Source organism: Salarias fasciatus, chromosome 11 (assembly GCF_902148845.1).
Source record: "Salarias fasciatus chromosome 11, fSalaFa1.1, whole genome shotgun sequence".
Taxonomy (NCBI): Eukaryota; Metazoa; Chordata; class Actinopteri; order Blenniiformes; family Blenniidae; genus Salarias; species Salarias fasciatus.
Genome location: NC_043755.1, coordinates 4407867 through 4432240, shown reverse-complemented (window position 1 = coordinate 4432240; position 24374 = coordinate 4407867). Strand labels below are relative to the sequence as shown.

The following is a 24374-nucleotide window of genomic DNA, read 5'->3' as shown; positions in this document are numbered from 1 at the left end:
GGCCGGTGAGGGGCGGGACCAGCATGAGCTCGGTCTGTGATTGGGCGACAGGCGCGTCGCTCACGAAGTTCGAAGGAGGCAAGTTCTCAAGTTGGATGTGAAAACTCAGAGGGAAGTGGCTGCGTTTATGTGTCACACACTCCGAGGACTCAGCTGAAATTCACCCACCGAGGTAAAAAAAAATGCTTGGATTTTATGAGTTTTTCTACTAAAATTCGCTTGTGATAAACTAAACTTAACGGCTGCTCCGCTGCTGTTTTCTCGCCGCTCACGTCGCTTCACGTTTTCCTGCTTTGCTATTAAATGAAGTAACGGAAGAAGTGCACATTTCGTATTTCAGTTCATATTTTAGACAGTTTACGTGCTGTTTTGAATCTAAAGCTATTTCCTGCAGGCCTTCGTGACTCAGTGTGTGTTTTTTCTACCTTGCTTATCGCCATATGACATTTCCTGTCACAGCCTTCTCAGTCCTTGTGCGCGATGGTTGTAAATAAAGTCCATGTTTTGTATGTGTAAATCTTCTTTATCGTGCCCCCGGTGAAAGCCTAACATTGCTGCCCAAGCGGAGTGGCCTGTACTTCATTCCCCTGACCTTTTTTGGTAGTTTTTTCCCCGCAGAGACGCATAATAAAAGATAAGACCTGCTGCTGCAGCCTTAAAGAGGAAAACACCATTAATGCACCTTCCCGCGAGACTTTCACTAAACTTAAAGCAGATTATTGTTTCCTTGAAGAGACTTGGTGTCAAGTATCGGCAAATATGCAAAGCTGTGTCGCTTTCCAGCCCTGACTCTTAAGGTCAGAGATTTTTTTTTTAAGTTAAATTGGATATTAGTGGAAAAGCCAGACTAAAGCAGTAAAAACGCCTTTTCTGTGTTTAATCCCACTGGTTATGTGGAGCTTGTAAAATAATCCTTTTTAAACTGTCCACAGAACACTTTACTTGGCTGTGTTGTGTTCCCTCATGGCCATCTTCTGCATGCTCCCTCTTTTCTGTCTCCAGTCAATCTCATGCTGGCTATATTTAGCTGGCATCTATTTAAACCATTCCACTATATGCTTCACAATGCTCCTTGGGCCCTAGGCTAGATTCAGCAGACTTCTCTTGGGAGGCACTCGATTAGGAGACCTAAATTGCAGAGCTGGGAGAGAATTGAATTTGGGGAGTGAAGTGTGTCATTAGGCAGACTGTGTGGTATTAACCTAAGTGCCTCGTTCTTTATACAGTCTTACGTCTAAACAAGACTGCACTTAATAAATATGCATCCCTGCTAAGTTATCCTGAAATTCGTACCTGATGAGGGGATGAGATTCAGCTGGAACTCTGTTTTTGCACGTTGTTTTTGAAAGTTTAAAGCTTGTAAATTGTGGTTCGGGGGAGAAATCTGAAAGACTTAGGGTGCATTGAACAAACCAGCATCTTTACTGCCTGTATCACGAGAAAAGTGCTGAGGTGCCTTAGTTACCAGAGTCTCTGCCAAAACATTTCTCAGCCAGTCAAAAGCCAGGGTGCCCAAAAGGCCCACAACACACACAAACTACTAATGAAGAACTGAATGCTCCTGGGGAAATTAGACTTCCTTCCCACTTACATATCCATGGACACACACACACACAAGAGGGAAATCGCTAGTTACAGTAGCTCCTTTACTGGTAGGATGGGTGAGGCCGAATAGCTGAGGCCTGTATTCAAATCTTGTGCATGTGTTAGAGGAGGATGTAAATCTCTTAAAGCTGCAGTAACTACACTGTTACTCCAAGTCTGAGCTGGTGTCACATTGTCAGTTGTTCCTTTCAGTGAATGAACTAGAAAGAATTCAAAGGGAGAATAATTTTTCCGCTGTCACACTAAGAAAGTCACACACTGCTTTACTGCAGTGTTTTCAGCGGTACAGGGGTGTGGAGCCATTTTTTAATCTCATTTGATTTTCTGTTATTGAATTACTTAATACAGGGGAGTCGGGCTGGAATAGATCTGTAAGTGGTTTCAGTCTGGCACGCAGGATAATTTGGGAAAGTGTGAAAATATCAAGTAAAAGAAGAAATTAACTGGAGTGTGCAGAATGAATTAATGCTCCTAATTTGTTTGTGTTTCGGTAAGTTTATAGATCAAGATGCAACAGCAGATGTTGAGCCAGTGCTCATTTGTAGAAGATTGGTGAAAGTTGGGTTATTATTATTTGCTAGAAAAATACTGTACTAAGTGGATCATCACAGCCACACCTTGAGCAAACAACCTGTCATGAGAACCATCAGTCTTTTGTGCACCTTAGTCTGAAGAGAAACACTGTAGCCTGTTTTTCTTTACACTTTCTCCTGAGAAAGTTTTAGATCGTTCACAATTGGATTTCCAAAAACTGCAAATATGGGAACATTTTCTGGAGAAAATTATTTATTTACCAAACTAAGAAAACTGTAAATTGCCGTGTTGCTTATTGCATTACCTGTCTGACTATATCAAGATAAAACTGGGGACATAAACTAAATAAATTTGACTCCTCTTGCTCATTTATGTCCTGTGTGTGATTCTCGTGTTGCAGGAGACCGGCGAAGCCTCGAGGGCGCCATGTCTGGGGGCAACAGCTGGACCATCCTCACTTCTGAGGTATATTATTATCCTTTTAAGAAACAGAAGAAGATGCAGACTTTTTCTCTGTAATTTGGTTTGATCAAGTCCTGTAATTTGTCAAATGGCCGATGTGCTCACATAATCCTCAGATTGCTCCTGTAATCTTATCAAGTAATAATAATACTGTGTGTGTTCTTGGTCTGTCTGCTAATTTTCTAGGAGACTGTTGCTGAAACCCTGAAGCCTTTGACAGGGGGGGCGGACCAGCATGAAGAAAGCCAAACATCTGCAGCAGGTGTCTTTCCATTGTGTTTAGGCCGTTATAGAAAAAGAAAAAAAAAATGTTACTTTGTCCCAACTTATCTCTCTGATAATTCCAAAACGTTACGTCTCGGCTCATTGTTCTGTGGTCAGTAACCAGTCCGATTCTCCTGCCCTAAATGCGTCCCCCTGTGTGTCTGTGGCAGATTGTGGGGAGGCCGCCCGGCCTGCTAACGGCGCTGAGTCTGCAGACGCTCTACATGTGGACGACTACCTTGTAAGCCAACTCTTCATATCGTACTCCGTTATGTAACGGTGCTATTTGTGTCACGCTCCAGCTGAATATACCATTGTGATCGACCATTGAAAGCATTCTGCCATCTACTATTTTCGAATTGTCTCATAGTTTGAAGGATTACTCATTTCCAGATTACCACACGATGAGTTTTGAAATTATTTGTCCAGTTGATTCACTCTGACAGTACCATTCTAAGTGTCTCTTCACATTTGAAAAGTGACTCATTTCGGCCCCAAATTTAGATGTGAGTTTCGCTTTGCACACAATATCCTTATTCTGGTTAATATACACTCAAAAAGAACTTGTCTTAGCAATGCTGTTAATAGAATGGGGTTAAATATGGAAGTCTTCAATGTTTGCTCAGTGTAAAGGGCCTTTTAGGAACTTTGTGGAGCAGGCAGATCATCAGCCTGTGCTTTAGTGATCCATCTTATTGATGTAGGTGTGTCTGTTTTGTTGATCTTTGTGCAGAACACTGCGATAAAGTGAATTATAAATCATGCGGTCTTCATTTTTCCCCCTCGTATTCCCATCCCGTCGTCGCCGGCGCAGTTTGGCAGATGTTCCTCACATAACCTTAACTTAAATGTTTGTGATATAATAAACTGAAAGAAACTAACGGAAAATTAGAGCTTCACGCTCGTTTACTAGATTATTTTAATGACCGCCTCAGGACTTGCACAGTGTGATCGTCCAATTACAGATGAGATTCGTAGGCGTGTCACACACTCGCTACATGAGCTTCTCCCTACACTCAAAAACACACAGTCACATTGAAGGACTGCCAGACACTGAAAGATGAAGTTCTCTTGGATAAAGAGGCAGAAGCACTCACTCACTGCACGTGTTTGGCAGTTCTAAAGCCATAAAATCCAAACAAACCCAGGAGTTGTCGTCATCAGAGGCTTAATCCATTCTCAGTCTGTAGTGGTTTTAGCTCCCGTCTCCTGCAGCCTCCCACCCTCTCAAAAACACACTTTTGTCTAATGGAGCAGCTTTTCAAGAAGCTTCTTTTTGAACAGCGGAAACAGCAGCATCAGTTCTGCTCTTCTTTCTAATAAACAAAGTTTCCTGTGTCCCTAGCTCAATATTGTGTACCATATCGGCGTTCAGACTAGTGAAGTATTGTTCAAAATAAACTTATCAATGTCATTTTTGTTGTTGTTTGGATAAATATCAAAAGTTTTAGAGCGCCTCAATTTTTCCGTTTATTTATTGAATTTCACGTCATTGAAGTCCACTGAATATCTTGAAATGGTGCAAAGGGAAGTGGTGAACTGCTGGAGGTTAAAAAGAAAAAGGAAAAGTTACACAAAACTGACCAACGTTACGCTTTTCAGAATGTTATAAAAAGGTCTTTTTCAGGGAAGAAGATATTCATGAATGGGTTGATTACTTCCAAACAAATCTGCCTCCATTAAAGCAGTGTTGGAACACACCGTGGTACCGAGCACTTGTGAGCATCAGTTAAAACAGCTGAAAGTCATGTGTTGCTATAAAAATGGTGAGATAAAACCAGTTAACAATGGAAGAGAGACAGACTAGAACACTTCATCGTGTTGGTCTTTCCTACAGAGAAATTGCAGAGAAAGTCCAGGTGTCGGTGAGCCGCCGTTTCAGTCACGATCAAAAAGCTCTCAGAAACCGACGCTGTGACAGGAAGAGGTCCCAAAACCGCAACCGAATCAGAAAACAAGTTAGCAGCTCACAGGACAACAGCATGAAGCACAGCGGAATAGCGCTCATAGTAAACAGTTTCAGCTGTGAAGAGAAGACTTGTTGCTGCAGGTTTGACAGGATGAGTTTTATTAAAAAAAAAAAAAAAAAAAAAAAATCCATTGATGAGACGTCAGAACAAGATAAAGAGTCTTGTCTGGACCATGAATCACCAGTGAGTGACTGAAGGCATCGTGGACTGATGTATCACAGCTTAAACTCTCCGCTTCATCACACCGGATCTTTGTACGTCGTACAGCTTCCACAGCATTGAGCTGATACCAAAGACATAAATTGCATAGTGATGCGTGAATTCTTTGTTCCAAAACATGCTTGTGTCCCACAGTTCCTGAGGCCTCTTTATTAAGACTTTTGCAGTATCTTTGATATACTGATGCATACTCATTACGTTTTATTAGAAAATGTCTCTGTTTTGTGTGCTTTTCAATAAAAAATGGGCAAGTATGTTACATTCAATGAATAATACCCTTTTTATTGACCCTTTTTTATTATATATCCAGGTATCAGAGGAAAAACCAGCAGCGCTGAATGGAGACAGCACAGATCAACACACCACGGTCACCGACAGCCCCGTTCCGTCCTGTATTGAAGTGTCTGCCCGCCTGGTCCATTGTGACGATGAAGTCGGCGACACACAGGTCCCGTCTGACGACCAGGCCCAGTTCAGCCCCGACCCCGACTCGTTCTCCGACTCCTACACCCACGTCACCCCCTCCGCCGACGAGCCCCCGGCCTCGCCGCTCAGCACAGAGACTCTTGGAAGTGCAGAATTCTCCCAGGAGGAGGATAAACTCTCTCTGGAGGCAACGCTGCATCCGCTTAACGGGGAGAAGCTGCACCAAGACGAGGAGGAGTCAGACTCTTATTTAAGGACAACCGACTTAGGAAAACAGGCAGGTATGAACAGTCAGGTTCATGTTGGAGCAAAACTATGACGACTTCAGCATACGTTGGGTTTTGTTTGTCTGTATATATATTTGTCAAGACCCAGATTTGAATCTGGCCTGATCTGGAATCTGCCCCCCTCCCAGAGTGAAATCCTGTTCCAGACACATTCTCAACATTATTTAAATCGTAGATTCTCACTGAAGGCTTCAAAACTGAATCAACACATCTGGAATCGTGTAGCAAACATGAAGCTTGTTGAGAGAAGGCCAGCGGTTCACAGCCTCTTTGAAGAGTCTAAAATATAAAGCATGTTTTGGGATATTTCAGACTTTTTTGTTTACCACATAATTCCATATGTGTCCGTTCATGCCTTTTGTGCCTTCAGTGAGAATCTAAAATGTAAATAGTCCAAAAGAAAATAAAGAAAAACACGAGGTGCGTCTAGAATAGAATTCCAGTCTGGATCAGGCCAGACTCCAGTCTGTGCTGATCAGATGGCACGTCTGTTTCCTCTCTGTCCTGTTTTTGGAGACTAAGCCATGTGTACCGTTTGTGTTTGAAGTGTACTTGGTGGACCAGCTGGTTCTGGACTTGTTCAGTATCTGGGCCAGGAGGTTGTCTGGAGAGGCTGTGGTTGGTATGAGGAAGGGAGCATGATCTGACTGAGAAACCTAGAGGTTGCATGAGATCCTGCAGAAGTAAACTGGCTTCAGAGGATCCAGACGTCGACAGTTGTTTTTTTTTTCTTTTCTCAGCGTGATATTTTTGGCTTGCAGCACCTTTTCTTTCTATAGCGTCAAAAAAAAAAAGAGTCTTCTGCTCAGTTCTGCATTTCTTCATGTTTTTGTTTTTTTTAAGCTGCATGTATCCCCACAGATAATATTAACATGAAGCCCGTTATACAACCAGAAAACATGAAATAAAGGCCATGCAGGATGAAAGACTAGAGACGAGTGGTTCAATCTCACTTTCCTACAGTATTTTTTTTTTTTTTTTTTTTTTTTTAATAACCTACTGATCTACGTCAGGTGTCCAGACTTTTAGCTTTAGTTGAGCTTTTACAAGCGGGATCAGTGAGCATGCCGTGCACAGCAGAGCCGACAAAGAAGCAAGTTCTACCTCTATTAAAAAGCGTTCGCTGCTTAGCTGCCGTGTTATCTAACATCAGATGTGTGAGAGCAACAAGAATTGTTTCCAAAATCACAGATGTATATTAAAAAAAAAAAAAATGTATACTTCCAAAGTTGAATTGCTAATTGTTGTTTTCACACTTTTAAGTCTGAAATATTCTCGCCTAACAAAGTAAAGCATCTTCACAGTTTTCCTTTTCTTGCTAGAACCCGCTGCAGACTCGGAGGCGGCGGATGAGAAGACGGGAGAGGAGGACGAGCCAGAGGTGAGGAAGCGAAGGTCTCTGTTAGCAGCTCTGGAGCAGATCGGACAGCGAGAGGAGGACGAGGTCGAGGAAGAGTTTCAGCTGCCGCAGCGAGAGGACGGCAGCGGCTTCTCTGTCAATAAATGCATCCTGGGCGCCGTGATCCTTCTGGGCCTGGGCACCATCTTTTTCTCAGGTGGGTAATTTAAATGTTGGCTTAGTTGGATTGTTTTTTGTTTTTTTTTTTCTTCTTTTTTTTTAATTGAGAAAAGTGATGAGGAAAAGTTGGATTTCGATGCTCTGCGACTGAGGTGTATTATACCTGCAGGTGTCTTCATGGACCTGGATGAGGGTAGGTGGTTTCAGTGTGTTGTGGTTTGCACAGGTGCACAGTGACTTCTTTTTTTTTTTTTTTTTTTTGGACACCGCATGTTTCTGTCATGCATGTTAAAAAAAAAAAAAAAAACTGTACATCAGATACTGCATCTGTGTAGCTATTTTAAAAACTCCCCGAGCTTTAGAGCACACAGGAGAGAGAGAGAGGGAGGGAGAGAGGGGGAGGGAGGGAGCGTGGGAATGATTTCATGCAGTTTGGCTGTGGGGATTATGGCTAAATGAAAACCTTGCATCTCACATTTATGTAAAGCATGAAGAGTCAAAACACCGGCATGCTGTAAAATTCAGCTGTTTTTTATTTATTTATTTATTTTTTGTTATTTTAAGTTTTAAAAACTGCTTTCATTTGCAAGAAAACCTTCCAAACACGGAAAAGAGTTAAAAAGGTTAAAGAGAACTTAGAAGGTTCTCAACCAGCAATTATTAGATTGTCTCTAACCTTTTTACAAAGTTTGTTTTTTAATGAAAATGCAGTAGAAACGCCCCTTATCAGCTCGGCTTTAGAGGCCATATTTTAATGTAAAAAAAAACCTTCAGCGCGCTCTTTGCAGGATAATTGCTCCGTTTCTGATAACGTGCATGTGCTCTGTGACGGTACGTTTATAAACAGCAACATTAAGCTGTGCATAATGATTTGCAGAGAGCGACTATACCAGGGAGCTGAACGAGGCCGCGGCGGCAGGAAAGCAGGTCAGTGTGACGTTTCTGCTCCTTCTGGTTTTAATCTCATTCATTGTTTATGTCGTTTAGTCTAACGATTTTCCAGTACAGTGCGTGCCGCCGCGGGAATTTCAAGTGTGATATCGGAAACCACCCACATGACTGCTTTTTGTGTAGCTTTTCCGTTCTCATCACACGTGCGGCTTTGCTTCTCCTCAGCTGCTCCGTTTTTCAAGACGAACGAGAACTGGTTTAAAGCCCTGGAATTCTGTTGTGCCGTGCACTTTGTTGACAGGAATGGCTTAATCCCGAGGTTCCTCCAGACCCAGTAGGTGCTGACAGTTCAGCGCTCCTAAATAAGTTAGCCGAAGGGACTGAGCAGATTTCTGTGCTTCAAGCCCAACTTCAGGTGTGACTCCATTCTGTCCCTCGCCTCGTCCCTCCTCTCTGTGCTTCATACATTCGCAGGATGTGTGTGTGCGCATAACTGTGCGTGTGTTGAATCCTCACTGGGCTCTCTTCCTCCTCTTTTCTCCTACTTCTTTTCTTTTCTTTTTTTTTCTCTTCTTCTCTTTGAACAGGCCCAGAAAGATGAGCTAAAAGTAGCCATGGGACAAGCAGCAGAGGGAGCGAAGGAGCGGCTGCGCTGGGAGGAGGTGGAGAAGGAAAACAGTAGGTTGAAGACAGAGGTGGCTTCTCTCCCTGTCCTTCTGAAAGAGAACGAGAGGATGAAGAAGGAGCTGGAGTCTATCCCGGCCCTACAGAAAGAAGTAGAAACTCTGAGATCCACTGTGACTGAATTAAAACTTTCTTCAGGTACTAAGGGAAGGAGGGCGGCGGCCTGCAGGGCAGAATATCGCATGTAGAAGCTTGATAGTTGTTAGAAACTTGAGGAGACTGATTTGTGATCTTCTCTCATACTGATTTGCACCTTTGTGGCTTCAGTGAGTCTTTCTGTTTTCCTCCAGCAGCCCCTCAAACAGAGCCCGATCCTGTGGAGCTGGCCACAGCCCCCCCTGGTGGCCAGCCAGAGGACAGCAAGCCTGAAACAGCTGGATCTGAGGGGAGACGGGATAGGAAGCAATGGGATGAACGGAAGGAGAAGAAAAAAGATCCGAAGAGGGACAAACATGACACCGGTGAAGTGAAGGATTGGAAAGAGAGAGATAAATCTGTTTGGAAGGAAGGAGAGAAGAGGGAGCACAAAGACGGAGGAAAAACGGAGCGTAAGAAAGTAATACGCGAGTTCGACAAGGATGGTCAGCACAGGAAGCACGGTGAAGAGACGAAACACTGGAAGGAGAAGGACTGGAAGAAAGACAAGGATGGACGAGGGGATGAAGGAAAGTCCTGGAAGAACAGAGATGGGAAGAAAGAGTGGCGAGAGAAGAGTGAGGGCAAAGAATGGAAGGATGAAAAAGACAGGAAAAAGGTGAAGTCTGAGAAAGTGAAGGAGGGAAAACAGTGGCGAGGGAAAGGAGAGGACAAAGACTGGAGGAGTGGAGAGAAGCAGAGGAGCAAGGAGGAGTGGAAGAAAACTAAAGATGGCTACAAGGAGGGAAGGAAAGATAAGGAGTGGAAGAATAAAAATGACAAAGATCAGGGGAAAGAAGGAAGAGGAAGGGGTGAGCGAAAGCAGTGGGAAGGAAGCACAGAAAGGTCAGGTAAGGAGGAGAGGAAGCGCCTGAAAGAGCAGGAGTGGAAGAGCAAGAATGGAAAACATGAGAAGGAGTGGAAGAGGAAAGACAAGAGGGTTGAAGAAGAGGACTGGAAGAAAGAGAAGAAGCACGGCGGAGGAGGGACGAAAGACAAATCGAAGAAGAACCGGGTCGTCGATGATCACGGGCATCTCTACGGAGAGCGCAAGCCGTCCCACTCGCACCGCAAGCCCTCGGTGGGCGAGGCCGAGTACTGGGTGCAGCAGAAGGACCGCCTCCACCACGACCCCAAGCCGCCGCAGCAGTGCGACTCGGTGGAGGCCTGCGCCCAGCGGGAGCGTCTGCGCCCCGTCCCCCTCGCCGAGTTCGAAGCCGTCCTCCAGACCTACCTGGCCAAGGCCCAGGAGGCCGGAGTGGACCGGTCCAAGATGGAGGAGCTGCAGAAACTCACCCCCGACTTCTTCCGGGACGGCGTCTTCGTTCACGACAAGATCAGCTTTCAGGACTTTGTGGAGGACGTCGGGGACATCCTGGAAGACATGGTGGAGGTGGACGAGGACGGCGACGAGGAGGACAGCGCCATCGAGGAGGAGATGGAGGGGTTTGAACAGGAAGTCATGAAGACGTTTTCAGTGGCCGGAGACAAAGAGAGGCGGAGCAAAGGGGAGTGGAGGAAGGAGAGCGTCCCGGGACGCGGCTGACGGAGACGTGGAATCGATGGATCTGTGGAAAGTGGCCAAGACGAGTCGGGACGGATTCGGTTTATTCAAAGGGAACATTTCTTGTTGAAACACTCTTAGAAGCACACGGTTATCAACCTGTCGTTCCGTTCACAGGATGGCTTCTCTTGTGTCCCACTTTCATCTGGTGTCCAAGGAATTAATGTCGTTTCACTGTTTTAAGTTTGGAGTTTGGTATTATATCTCCACACACACACAAAATAGTATCCTGGGTCACAGCTGCATCTCCCACTATGATGATGTTTTGTTTGTGTTTTTTTTGTGGGAAATGCTTACTTTCTTGTGTACCTCTAACTTCTTATTTATAGCTGCACGTGCAGCTGATGAGCACGTCTGTTGCTGTGAAGGTCATTTCTGCTCATTTCTGCTCACTGCGCTGCAGTTTCTCTTTCTGCATATGAGGGATTAAAGCGGTCGGACAGAACTGGTTGCACTGACACATTTCTGAATAATTTACTCTGTAGTTTATTTAAACTAAACACGGCGCTGCACCCTCATTGTTTCTTTACTCCTGCTTCAGGCCTGCTTCTGAATAGTGCCATCATTAAATATCGATTTATATTAATTGATTCTTGGACTCGGTGATAAAATACTTAAATTCAGAGCAGTGGGTCGGTTGAGGAGCTTTTTTTTTTTTTTTTTCTGTTTTGCTTGAGAGTAAATTGTAATAAAAAATAAGCAAAGGTTTTAAACTGTTAAGTTTTGATTAATTGAACTGAATTTAGTCTTAGTTTAAGGGGCCAGATGTGAAGACTTGCCAACTGTTCTTAATTCTAAGCATCTAACTGGCGTGAGAATAGTTCTTTCTACACTTTGAAAACCTGATGTGTGGGATCGACTCAACACAACACTGAACAGATTTAAAGAAAACCTTGTTGGAAAAAAAATATATTGCAGCTACTTTACTTTGTACATATTGCATTAAATGTGTTCTTCAGAACTTGCTGAAAATTTAGACACCAGATTAATTTATAGAGTTTGGCTTTGTTATAGAAAATAATTGATGGGCACATAAGATAAACTGTATATTTATTTTCAGGTACAGAAGTTGTTTCGTGCACTAAAAGGTTCTTAATAACTGTTTTATTTGAATGTAACAGTTGCAGTCTTAGGTTGTCCGCGGTACTTAAGGAGTCAAAGACATTTTCTTTATCTGTTTACATGTCGATGGACTTGAAATGCGTCTGACTGAAGAGTCGACAGCAGTGCAGAGGCTGCTTGGAGGCAGGACGGCGCTCTGTGTGGGCCGTTTGGCAGCTGACAGAGCTCTGAATGTCAGGATGTTCATGTTTGCCAACGTTGCTGTAATGAAAGAAAAATAATAAATGTAATGCCTCCCTTTGAGGAATGATCTTGCTCTGCCTTTTTTCTTTAACCTGACCATTTAATTTATCTCAAACTGTTCGTCCGCTTCTGTCCACCTGCCTTCTGTACTCACGTTCTCTGCCTTACAGTATGTTGAAGGAAGCTGAAGCCAGTCCCGGCTGACTGTGGCCAGAAGGCAGAGTGCACCGTCATCTACCAACAACCATCAAGTATTCAACTGTTTAAAGTAAACTGCAGTATGAACAAACTCCAACATGAAACTTACCAAAAAACACAAATAATTTTGCTTCCACTTCACAATTTCGCTGTACATTCTGTTGGAATATCACATAAAATCCCAGTAATATGCATTTACATTTGTGGTTGTAATGTGGCAAAAATGCAGATAAATCCCAAGTGTGTTAATACTTAAACCACCGTGTAAAGAAACAAAACACACTTCCTTCCGTGTTTGTGTGGAAGTCTCAGACTTCTCTAACAAATGTCTTCATAAGAGTGTCTGCCGGAGGAGACTGGGTAAATTGGCCCTGTGGCTCTGCACTGCGTTCTATTCCCTCCTATTTATTCATTTATTCCGCGTAAAAGCTTTAAAAGTTTAAAATTGTTTTTCTGAGGCTGAAATATGAATGAACGGATGCAGGATCCAGGACGTGAGTCATGCTTTGAAATAATGATAAGTCCTTGGGGTACCGACACACCTCCAGCTCGCCATCAGTCACAAGGTATTAATCATAAGACAGCGAGCAGCCCGGCCTCGTGGAGGGCCTCACGGTTCGAATCCGGCCCAGGTAGCAGAGCCGTTCCTCAGTCCTCTCTGGAAGCTCTTTATTTACTGTTAGTTGCAGCACTCTTCTCCTCAACGATGGCCCAGGGAATGACTGTGCAGACTGCTGGTTCAGGCATATACGGAGGTGTGTGTGTGTTTGTGTGTCGTGCAGCTCAGACACAAAACACTAGGTGTGGGGGACATTTGGATGATAAAGGCAACGCGCTTGTTAGGGCTAACTGCCTCCCTAATATGCCAATTGTGCACATCCTGTCAGAGCTTCCGCTTAAATAATAAGACTTTTCTGAGGTAAAACCCAAGTGCCTCGTTCTCAAAACTTTTCGCAACGCAGACTGTACAATTATAGCTGATTTACTGTTTTCTCTCTGCTCTCTAAAGCATTCCACCCACAGTTTTAACACTCATACAACGGTAGGGAAAAAATTAGGCTGTTGTCCATGAGTTGGCACGAGCTGAGCAAAACATTATCAGTGACACACACACACACACAGTATTAAGTTCAACCCATCCAAACTCCTACTTCCTTTCTTTGTTTGAGATTTTCCTGACTGAGGTTCTGCATCCACAAATCCATGATTCTCACAAGGCTGAGAATTTGCATGTGAAAATACAAATTCGTCATGGAAACACAGCATGTTTACTGTTTCCAATGATTGATCATGTTTATCTTGAAAGGCAGGATATTCACAGCCCAGAAACAGGATAAACACTCCAACCTGAGCAGGTGAGTCTCTCAGATCAGTGCTTCCACATCAGAACTCTGCTAAAGTGGCTATTACAGTTATATATATAATATCTGTGCAAAAAGCTTATCTAATTCCTCCTCTTTTCAAAGAACTGACCTTGCTGTCTCTTTCAGCTTTCAATGGCGTCTGCAGTTTCCAGTTCAGGGTTTCTGAAGGCTCCTCCAGCACAAAGAGCCAGGACGGGTTTTATAATCACAGCCGGTTCACCTTGAACAGGTGAGAACTCAGTCTGGGAAACAACAATGAGCAAGTCTAACATGCACTGTTTCATTTGTGCAGTTTGCTCACAAAAAGAAAAGAAGATAAGAGTTAAGAAGAAATGTGATGGAAAAGCACAGACTTAATCTTTTAAAACTGAGACTATTTTCTACATTATATGATCTTATAGTGTCGGGCTGCGGAGCTTCTGCTGTAAAAGTGAGTTGATGAAATGAGGAAAGATGGATTTTTGTATGATTACATGATGGGTGCATTGTTCTGACGTATTGTATTCATTAATTTGGGACAGTCATGCCCTAAATACTGGAGAAGCCAGCTTGTGGTTGGTCGTTTTCAGCCTTGCAGGTGTGAATCCCACTGATGACGGTTTACAATGGTGGGCCCTTGAGCAAGGCCCTGGATTCCATCTGTCCCACTGCGGCAAAGATTATCAGTAATTGTGAACAGAACGGTTTAAATCCTGAGAAGAAGTCATTTCCCCAACGGGCTTTTCTCCTTTTCTTCTTCTCCTTGCTTTGTCGTGCTGTTTGCGTGTTTGTGTCTGCGTTGTGTTACTGTCCGCTCCACAACTGGACGGTTCTTGCTTTAAAAGGGAGACAAATGGGACTTGAGGAGAAGTGGCTGCGAATGTATGACGAGGAGAATCAGGAGCAACGCAGCTGACAGATGAGCAGATATCGTTGAGGACAACGCAGATTGAGAACTTCCGTGGCTTCTGTTGAACAGAAGTTTCAAGATGTCGCCTCAGAGGAAGTTTCCTTCAAAGAGCTGCTCGGTGAATTTCGCAACATTTGGCAGAATCCTGAATCAGTTTTTAGAAACCTGAATGAGTGTTTGCGTGTTCTACTGAAGAATGCGTGTTCTTAGTATCAGATTAGATTTTTCCTTTTTTTACTTCCTCATTTTGAGAAGTGTTTTCGTTTTACTCAACGTCATGTTTTCTCCTGGTGTCTGAGGTTAATTGGTAAATTGAAATTGTATCAGAGTACTTTCACAGAGGCCACTATCAGACTGATCCGGTGGGTTTGTTTGACCTGACGGCAGTGAAGCAGTGTTGTGGTGTGAAAGTCACAAACAGAACAAAAAAAGAAATCGCATCTGACAGATAAAATGTCTCCACAGGATTTGCTGTGATGAACAAAGCATTGTGGGTTAGTTCTGGACTCTTCCACACCAACAGAAGAAGAAAATAACCGAGGCCAAACTAAGAGCCAAAGCAAAATGTACTGCCTCTCAGATATTTGGTCGAATAGCTGTATAAATGCACAGCTGTCCACAACACAGAAAACACACACACACACACACACACACACACACACACTCTCCGGTCTACATGTGACCATCGAGTCGTCATGGAAACACAATGCTGGTTCAGGAAGAAAATCGGGTGTGAAATGAGCCACAGCAGATCTGCAGCTCAGTTTGGTCCACACCAAACGCCACCGGGTCGCTCATGTGACGATGGACTTGTCCATAACGTCCCCTGCGTCCAGCCACAGGGTCAGATGGACGAGGACGATAAGAGGACGGACACAAGCTGCAGAGAACTCGCTTCCTCTCTTCACAGTATTTTTCCTGTCTTTCGAATTAATTCTGGATCTTCTCTCCAGTATGGTTAAATGTTTTCACCCTGAAATTTACAGCATGAACTGCTCAATACTGAATTCATTCATATTCAGAAAAGCGACTCAAACCTTGAACCTTTGAACTTGTTTATTGATCGCCAAACTCTAATATTGCTTCTTCCTCAGTGCTAAAAAAATCTCCCAACAGTCCATTCTGGGAATGATCACTTGTGTGAAAAAACAAAAACTTTAAATACTGCAACTGACGGATGTGTTTGGTTCACGAGAAACTCAGGAAAGATATGAGTCATTTTCAATCACAAACAGCAAAATATGGATAATTTGCACTTTTGTCCGCTTTGCCATCAGGGCAGAGTCGTATTGAAACAGACACTGCCTGGATGTCTCACTGAACCGTTTTTTTCTTCCTCTTCATCTCTTTACTGTTACCGTGTAATTAAGTGTTAGTCATCGGTTATGTACGTGCACGGTCTTTAGCAGATGTGGCCTGACTGTAATCTGTGAGTCATGCAGCCTTTGCTCTCCCTGCTCCGACCTTGCGGCCTCGAGCTGCAGCGAGCTGGTGCAGCTCGGCTCTCGGCGCTTCGCATCAAACGTCCCACGTGGACAGTATGTTTGTCAGAGCCGAGCGCGGCCGCCCTGCCGAGACCGCGCTCCGGCCTCCGGGTCCTTCCTTGTGATTGTGTTGCGTGCACGGTGACAGAGAGGAGCAGTTCCTGAGGCCCTGACCGAGGATGCAGGGCTGCTGTTCCCAGCTGTGGAAAATTCCATCTGCTTCCTTCTCCATGAGGCTCTGGATGTCCACTGGATGGCGACAGAACTGCTGATTTTTTTTTATAATTTTTTTATTTTTTTGGTGCCAAAACCGCCTCTGCTGATGGTGCATGAATTTGCTCCCTGGTGTCAAATTGCCTCTGCCTCCTCCCCCCTCATCTGCTATCCATCATAGTTGTTTTTAATATCTCCGTGCATGTATTTTCCTGTTTTCCTGCAGAGTGCAGGCGACCCGGCTGCCATTGATAAACTAATGAGCTCTGCGCACAAAAACAAGGATGGAGAGCTCAACTTTCTGGAGTTCTGGCAGCCGATTGGGCCTCGTGCGAGCCAGCGTAGAGGGGGTTGTTCAGCCAATAGAGTGTCCTCAGATAGTCTCAGTCCAACATGTTTTACAGACTTGTCTGAGTGCCACTCAGTCCACAGAAAATGGAAATCGGCCAAACGCGGAAACACCCCGGAGTCATTTAGTGTGTTTTATCTGCAGTTTGCATTTCTTCTCACCCTGAGTCTCACCAGCAGCTGCCAAGCTCTGAACGCTGCTGTACAGTTTCAACAGCGTTAAAACCAGTTCTGGCTGTTTCCTCACACACACACACACACACACACACACTCACACACGCAGCAGCATGTGCTCACAAGCCTGTGATGAAGGATCAGAGTGAGGGAAGGTATTGTGTGAAAACTGGGAATGTGTGTGTGTGTGTGTGTGTGTGTGTGTGTGTGTGTGTGTAATCCTGGAAGACCTCACCTCCTGAAAGCACACAAACAGAGGTGTGGTGCTGGCAGAGCGGGGCTCTGAGGAGCTGGGGGTGTGTTTAAAACTTGCTGCTTATCACATTAAAACACATTTATACACTAATAAATGTCGTATCAATGTAGAAGGTCTGAATTGCTAAAGCGGTGTGGAGGGTGGAGGGATGAAGGCGAGAAAAAAAAAACAGAATCGATGAAAGTGATATTGAAAGCTTCTAATTAGCGTGAACATTCTATCATTTAACCGCCTGTAGGGATCCCAGTGGGGGTTGCACAGCTACAGTTCTCACTTCACAGAAGATCCACAGGTCCAGTCTGGTTGAATTTGGGAGTTTGCATGTTCTAGTTTCCTTTTGCAGCTCAGAAAGATGTTTAAAATTGATGTTTGAAGTCATTGTAAACTTCAGGTGTGACAGTTCTTTTTCTCTGTTTGCCCCTGAATTGACCTCTGACCTGGTTTAACCCCCCCAAACTCAGCTGGGCTTGACTTCAGATCCAAAGCAAGAGCATGGATAGAAGGATCCCAATAATAATACAAAATGTGAAAAGCTCGAAGCAGTGTAGCGTTCAACCTAGACTTTCTGCTCACACTGACAAAATCCTCTTTAAAGCCAAACAAGAGTTAAAGGAAAAGTTCATGAGGTGTGTGTGTGTGTGTGTGTGTGTGTGTGTTCACTGTTGACTGCACTTATTAGTTTGTGCAACTATATCTCATTTCTTTCTCTCTGTTCACTCTATCTTTCTGTCCAAGTTTCAGGGTGTGGCTGAACTCCAATTCTTTGAACCGGGCTGCACTTGGCCAGAGGCGCAGCGCACCGCTGCTCCCTGTTGACACAAAGCAAGCAACAAATACAAATAAAACACCAGATATACGAGTACAACGATGATCACGAGAAGTCAAACTGAATGAAAAACTGTATCAAAAAGGCTGTTTAGTGAAACAGCTGGCGTGTTGGTTGGAAAGTGTCTGTGCGCACTGATGTGTTGCTCAAGCTGCGCCTCTTTCAGCATTCCTGCTCTCCCAGGCACACGCCCTGTGACAATGAAAAAAAGTTGGCAGCAGTGAGAGAAGTTAAATCACGGAAAAGATATGTGTTGCTTAATCTAGCTCAAGACGGGAGAGGAGGATCTGTGAGAAAGAGGGAGAGCTGCTGGAGTGGTTGACACACTTTTCTGCCGCTCCCTGACCGAACGGTAAGCCTTTCTTCATTACTGTTACTCTGATTACTCATTCCGTGCAAAACGCATGAAGTGTATTTATTTTCCCCGATCAATTCGCGCATTTCTCCAGGCAGCCTAGAAAATCGTCGGTTTAGCTTATTTTCTGCGCCGTGTCATCAATTTTGAATGCTCTCTATTGTCGTTACGCAGCTTGGTGGCCGCGAGGATCGGGTTCTCCTTCTTAGTAATCTAACTCCAGTCCCTTTACACTTCGAGGGAAACCGGAGTCTCCAGTCACCTTTACTTATTTATTCGTCGTGTGTCAGTCCTGCCTTCGGCCGCTCAACAAATTGCCAGGATTAGTTGGGGCTAAATGTAAATGTGGGACGCGGGCAAACCCCGAACGTCTCCGTTACGCACGACGCGAACTAGTTTTCCTCCTCCTGCGTGTGCGCGGATCGCTCTGTGGCCACCCGCTGAAGGAAGGAAGAAAGAAAGAAAGAAATAGAAGATTTGGATCTTATCAGTCTGAATTATTCACATTATGATAAGACTCCATCCCGGTAGCGGGACTCGGGTGGCTCGTGTCGTTAACCGGGGCGATGACAGGTAACATGCTGGCGGTCACACCTTTACGCAGACAGGCAGGCCGGACCAGGCGGCCACGGCGGAGCGGCTGGGACTCATCAGTGCGCGTCCGTTATCCGGTACCGGAGCGGATCTGCTCCATCTGCGAGCAACTACTGCAAAAACGAGCCACCCGGCAGCGGGACGTGGGTTGTGGTGGTTCTGGGTTGGGTCAACTCGGTGCAAACTGGTTTGTCTTCTGAACTTGTCTGAACAGTCCTGGCGCCTGATGCACTCTGCAGTATTTGTTCTAGACGTGCCCTTCGAGCACAATATGATGAAAGCATTAATCTTCAGCCCATTCATGGAACTTCATAAATTACACAGTGAAACATAACGTAAAACTTTTTTGTTTATATTAAAATGAACTTTAACCAGGTGAGTCAGTCCAGAAAGGATCGATGACTGAAAGAAGAATAAAAAGGTGTTTTGAGCAGATCCAGATAAACATGGGGTGGGGACACTGAAGGCTGCCACTGATATCACCTTCATATTAGAACTAGAAGTAAACTTTCAGACTTCAAGCTGCGTATGACTTCTTTATTTTCTGCTATCAGCATTGACAATAAAATTAGGTTTGACGTGGACCTGTGGTCAACTTATTCTCCTCAACATCTGCTTCGTCATTGTATTTTGGAAGCTTTTCAACAGAGTTGTCAACAACTTCAAAACAATGATTTAATATTAATATTGTCCTTTATCAGTCAGTGTGACTATTTTTAACATGGAAAAGCACATAAGTCACAAATTATTTACAGCTTGGAATGATATTTTAGAATTAAAGGTGCCAGTTTACTACAGTATTATTTGAGGCGGATTGGGAGCAGCATGGGAAACCAGCCAGATCAGGTGTGGAGCCTCCTCATGACCCACCGAGGCTCCACCCTGGCCCTTCATCAACAATATGAGAAAAATAAACTTCATTATCTGCAGTTCATTCAAGTCACAATTAAAATACACAATCTAACACAGCATAAGTCATTTCTAATAAACCAAGCTTGAGCAGGATCAACTGAATATGAAACTCTGCTCTGAAGGGGAGAATTAACCAGAGAGATAAAAACCATGCCGATAAATTTAGTCTCTTGATTTTGGTCTTGAATTATTCCAAGGATGTTTTATTTATACGTCCCTCATATGTAATTCAGTGTAAAATTCCCCAGTTTGATGTTGTGCGCTGCTTTACACTGTGTGTTTAATTAATCAGATCAAATATTTAATCAAAGTTTCTCTGTGCCGAAGTTTCCAGTCGGTGGATCAAGTAATAATATCTTAAGGACGAGGGAGATAACATATGCACTGTGAGAAACTAGCTTTAATATTTAAGCTGAATTCTGAATTCCAGTTTTACAGCTTGTGTCGATATCTAATTAAACGGGAATAATGTTCCTTCTCTGTTCTCTTATTTGGCATTCTGGAAATCACCAGCAGTCAACAGTTCTTTTGATTGTGAACCACCAGACTGTCATGTGTTCAGGGAGACATTCCAGCGAGCGGCCTCAGAAGAGTCAGAGTTCCTGAAAAAAAGAACTCGTCACACAAATAGAACAATAAACCAGGCTTTGCACCAGCATTCATTCCACTTGAGTCACTGGGATCACAATCTCTGCCCCCTCAGTGAGAAACTGCATGTGCTGCTGAGACGGAGTCCCATGTGCACGTCTCTCTCTCTCACCCCCGTGAAGCCCACCTGTGTGTTCCTCTAGAGCCACTCCGGGCCGCTCCTCGCTCTTATCTAAGCAGATCTACAACATCCTCCTTTCTACCTATTAGTGATTCTGTAGTCCTGATGTCTTGTTGGTTTCATGTTCTTGTCATTACATTGGAAAGAGACACTAATGGATTGCATCCTGCCAGGCGTTTTGATGTATGGACTCTGCAAACAGGAGCAGACACACACACACACACACACACACACACACACACACACAAACACACACACACACACACACACTGGTCTACTTGATCTTGTGCTGTTTGACTTGTGAAGGATGTTGCTGAGGTGTTGGAGCAATTATAGCAGCCTTTTAAATAATGAAGAGCAGGCTGATGACTGACGCTCGCTTGTTTGTTGGAAAAGGTTGTGTGTGTGTGTGTGTGTGTGTGTGTGTGTGTGTGTGTGTGTGTGTGCATGTGTGTGTGTTTGCATGTGTGTTTTGGCATGGTAAAGACACATGAAACTAAACCCTGGGTTTGGGTGGCCGCTCTCACTCACCCAGTAATTAGGTTAATGCAACAGAGGTCCTAATTGGGTGTTGCCCTTTCTTCAGTGTGTGTGTGTGTGTGTGTGTGTGTCTATGTGACATATTCGTATTTGTGTGTGTGTGTGTGGGTGCATGCGCTGAGGTGTGACATCTGTGTCAGATGGGAGATTCTCCAGCTCCTACAGTTACTCCAGCAATGTGACCCCGGGCTCCGTCCTGCGAGCGCCGCTGCCTCGCGGTACTTTCCGATACACACTGGAAATCCTGCAGCGAGGCCTCACCCCGGACCGCCACGATACTTATCAACACCGCTCAAGTATCTGAGGCATTTATTCAAGCCCTTTGTTCCTACTGTGAGTGGTTGCCATGGGATTCCGCTGTGTTTAGACAACAGAAAAGGAAGAATGAGTAACCTAGAAAGACCCCTCCTTGAGCTGAGCTGAAAACTGCAGATCGGCGAAGTTAAAAAAAAAAAAAATGTTCCAGCCTCACCCCTGAACGCTGTCTGTAGGCGTAGTATGACCCAATTATGTGTCAGACAGTAAGTTTCACCAAACATTTCTCAACCTTGTTGCTGAAGGAAAGTTAGTTACCTTTTAACTTTGTAATGTTTTGTAGTGAGTCTTATTCAATATATCCACATTCAACTGACCAAACTGTTACCAATGTTAGTTGAAAAATGCCATTTTCATGATTTTTTCCATTGTATATCAGTGAAAAATGACTCCATCATTTTACCACATTCTGCATGTACTGAACAGGACGTATTATATAATTTACTATTTGCAAAAAAATACCCTGAGCATGATTTTATAGACCTTTTAGAACTTATAATTCTTTCAAGATATAGACCCTAGTTTTGTGTTTGCAAACAAATGGACTGAGTGTAAAACAGTGTCACACTGTGAACATGTCTTAGACATTAAATACTCATTCAAACTCTTACAGTTGGCTTTCAACTTTTTCAATCACTGATGAAAAATTCAAAATAAACTGAAGGATAAATACAAACGCTCATAGTCTGGATATTTTGTGGGATATCTTGAGATTTATGAACGTTTGAATTGTGGGGTTAAATGTAATAAGTTTGGCTTTAATCAGCAAGTTTTCTCTGGTCTCAATTTGTTTTTACATGATTTTTTTTTCTTTCATTTTCAGTTCATCCAGTCTTTGCTGTATTGTTTTGTATTTTCGTTGACGAGAATAAAAATGAACGTTAGATGTCAGCCGCACCTAGAAATGTTGTTTCAGAAGCTGTTTTTGGTTGCCTTCCTGAGGCGGTGATTACTTTTTGATTTCCACCCTTATTTGTGCATCGTGTTAGAAAGATGCACATCTGCTCAATCAGGAACCGTGTTTCTCATCATCGCTCCCCTCTTCTCATTTGTGGTGCTTCGCAAAAAAAAAAAACCACAGACCCTTTTTTTTTTTCTTTTTCTTTTACAGCAGATATTTGTCATCGAAGGCAAAGCGCAAGCGTTACTAATAATGGCTCTGTTCTACTCGAGTGTCCCAGAAAAGCATGACAGAGAGCCGGCGTGCACGATTTACTGAAACTAAAGCTGTGAGATGAAATGCCATCGCCATTAATTTCTCCGTGTGCACCTGTGTTTTTCTTTATCATGATTAATATTATGGTATGTTAGGGGGGGGTGGATGCGCTTAATTTCAGTCAACGGCACACTGAAAGTTGAATTGACCTTTTGTTTTATTACACCACGATGAGAAAATGGGTATAAATTGACATGGAACTGTTTTCATAGCAGATTTGAAAACCTCATTACAGATTTATATGGATCTCTGTTGATTCCACTCATTGGCGTTTGGCGTGGTGTTTTGCAGCTCATGCACGAGCTCGGGGTGTTGTGTGTTGTTACAGTGCGCCGCGGCGGACGGGCATGAGGCAGTAATCTGAACTTGAAGCCTCCCGCTAGCTTCTGGGGATCAGATGTCCACTGTCAGAGATCACAGCTCGCTTTGTGTTTACCTTCAGAGACCCCCTCCTTCCCCCAGACCTCCATCACTCCGGCTTCTTTCGCTCTGTTTACCTCAGCGGGCCTCCAGGCTCGCTCCCCGCTCTGTCTCTTCCTCGTCTTCCAGGCTGACCTCACTAGTGTGTCTCACCTTTCTCGCATGCTAATGCCGAGAAGACGCGTCTAAAAATGTCCAAAAGCTATTTCAGGGTGTCGCCCATCTGAAGGGGCAGCATTCATAATACACACAAGTGAGCTAATGAAAGAATTTCAAGGTTTTGCATTTCTGTGTTCCTCCTTTCAGCGATTCATCAGAATTATTCTTCAAGTGGAAAGCGAGAGTGCAAATTGATTCCGTATTAAAACAATTCACGTTAACTGTAACTAACTAGCGGCGTAATATTCCAGCGTCTGAGCGTCTGAGATAGGGCCTTATCTTCTGTTTCACTCAGTTCTCCTCTCTGGCTTGCTTCTGTGTTTTACAGAAACATGGAGGGTGCCATCAAGACGCTGGTGACGACATTTATAAGTTCTTCCAGGGGGAAGGATAACCTTGATTCCAAATCCTTCCAGAAGCTGGTACAGAAGCAGTTCAGCGGCATGATGGAGGTGAGGATCGATGCACAACTTTGATCGTTCTACTTCACGTCAGTTGATTTTTAAATGAAACCGTTCCTCATCTGCGTCTCTCTTTGCCCCTCAGGACACAAACAGCTCCAAAAAAATTAAGGAGATGCAGGCGGGATTGGACGCCAACAACGACGGAAAAGTCAGCTTCCAGGAATACCTCACTCTGATTGGTTATTTGGCCAACTGCGTGAGTGACTCCAAGACCAACAGTTCACAAGCCGCGTCGGATGCCTCGTAGACGACTGTGAAACCGCGGCTTTCATAAGATCTGAGACGTATCGGCCTTTTCCCACTATCTCTTTCCTCATTTGCAGACCTTCCAGTCAGTATGTAAACACTGAGTCTCAGCAGTCCATAATCATTTTTCGCCAGTTAATCAGCCAGCTGTAAAACGCTCTCGACTACATTTCGCCTGTCCACATCTCCCCATGTTGTTTTCTCCTGTTAATGATCTGAAGGACTTTGAGCTGGTCTTTTTTGATACCGATTAAACAAAGGATGGACACTCTGTTATCCAAATAAAAGCTTTGTACTAAAAGTGAAGTTTACTGTGATAATTCAGTTATTGCGTTAACTTTTTATTTCTCCAGGGAGACCGGCGGTGCCACGTTAGTGTTTTCACGTCGTTTCGCAGACGCCGACGCTGTGATGCCAGCATCACTCGCTAAATATAGCTCTGACATCCCTGACTGCTCCGACCCAGCAGCCTTCAGATGCATCAGTCGCTGCAACCGGATCCTGACATACAGTATACGCTTCCCTTTGTGCACTGCCCTCCGCTCTGCAACACTATACATACACACATATGGTGCATATGAGCATGCATACACACACATGCGCACACACACACACACACACACACACACACACGCCGCGCTGCCCCACTCACGGACACATTATACAGCTGCAAACTCACACAAACAAGAACGTGCACTTACAGTCACGGCTGATTGAAACAGACATTATGAAATCAAAGTGCATTTGCATTAAGGCGGATGTTGTTT

General features: G+C 44.1%; 2 protein-coding genes across 6 annotated transcripts; both read left to right on the top strand.

The window, feature by feature from the left end:
- Positions 1–64: 64 nt before the first annotated feature.
- pbxip1b (pre-B-cell leukemia homeobox interacting protein 1b) lies at positions 65–11913 on the top strand. 5 transcript variants are annotated; one of them, XM_030101967.1, is made up of 11 exons: positions 65–172; positions 2540–2604; positions 2788–2863; positions 3036–3106; positions 5365–5761; positions 7090–7323; positions 7456–7479; positions 8164–8213; positions 8479–8592; positions 8765–8855; positions 9155–11913. In XM_030101967.1, exons 2-11 carry the CDS (start codon positions 2566–2568, stop codon positions 10540–10542), a joined length of 2484 nt encoding a protein of 827 aa, XP_029957827.1. In that variant the 5' UTR covers positions 65–172; positions 2540–2565; the 3' UTR covers positions 10543–11913. The 5 variants fall into 5 exon arrangements, with proteins under 5 accessions (XP_029957827.1, XP_029957826.1, XP_029957824.1 ...); XM_030101966.1 differs by having other exon boundaries at positions 9152–11913; XM_030101964.1 differs by having other exon boundaries at positions 8765–8999.
- A 5900-nt stretch (positions 11914–17813) lies between these two features.
- On the top strand, positions 17814–23913 carry LOC115396362 (protein S100-A16). Its single transcript, XM_030102219.1, has 3 exons — positions 17814–17969; positions 23226–23349; positions 23444–23913. Exons 2-3 carry the CDS (start codon positions 23230–23232, stop codon positions 23606–23608), a joined length of 285 nt encoding a protein of 94 aa, XP_029958079.1. The 5' UTR covers positions 17814–17969; positions 23226–23229; the 3' UTR covers positions 23609–23913.
- The last annotated feature ends 461 nt before the right edge of the window (positions 23914–24374 follow it).

Coding starts and splice junctions, on each gene's coding strand:
- pbxip1b (XM_030101963.1), top strand. CDS start 2,566: ATGTCTGGGGGCAACAGCTGGACCATCCTCACTTCTGAG. Junction 7,324..7,455: donor GGGCACCATCTTTTTCTCAG/GTGGGTAATTTA, acceptor TTATACCTGCAG/GTGTCTTCATGGACCTGGAT. Junction 8,214..8,478: donor CCGCGGCGGCAGGAAAGCAG/GTCAGTGTGACG, acceptor CTTTGTTGACAG/GAATGGCTTAATCCCGAGGT.
- LOC115396362 (XM_030102219.1), top strand. CDS start 23,230: ATGGAGGGTGCCATCAAGACGCTGGTGACGACATTTATAAGTTCTTCC. Junction 23,350..23,443: donor AGTTCAGCGGCATGATGGAG/GTGAGGATCGAT, acceptor TTTGCCCCTCAG/GACACAAACAGCTCCAAAAA.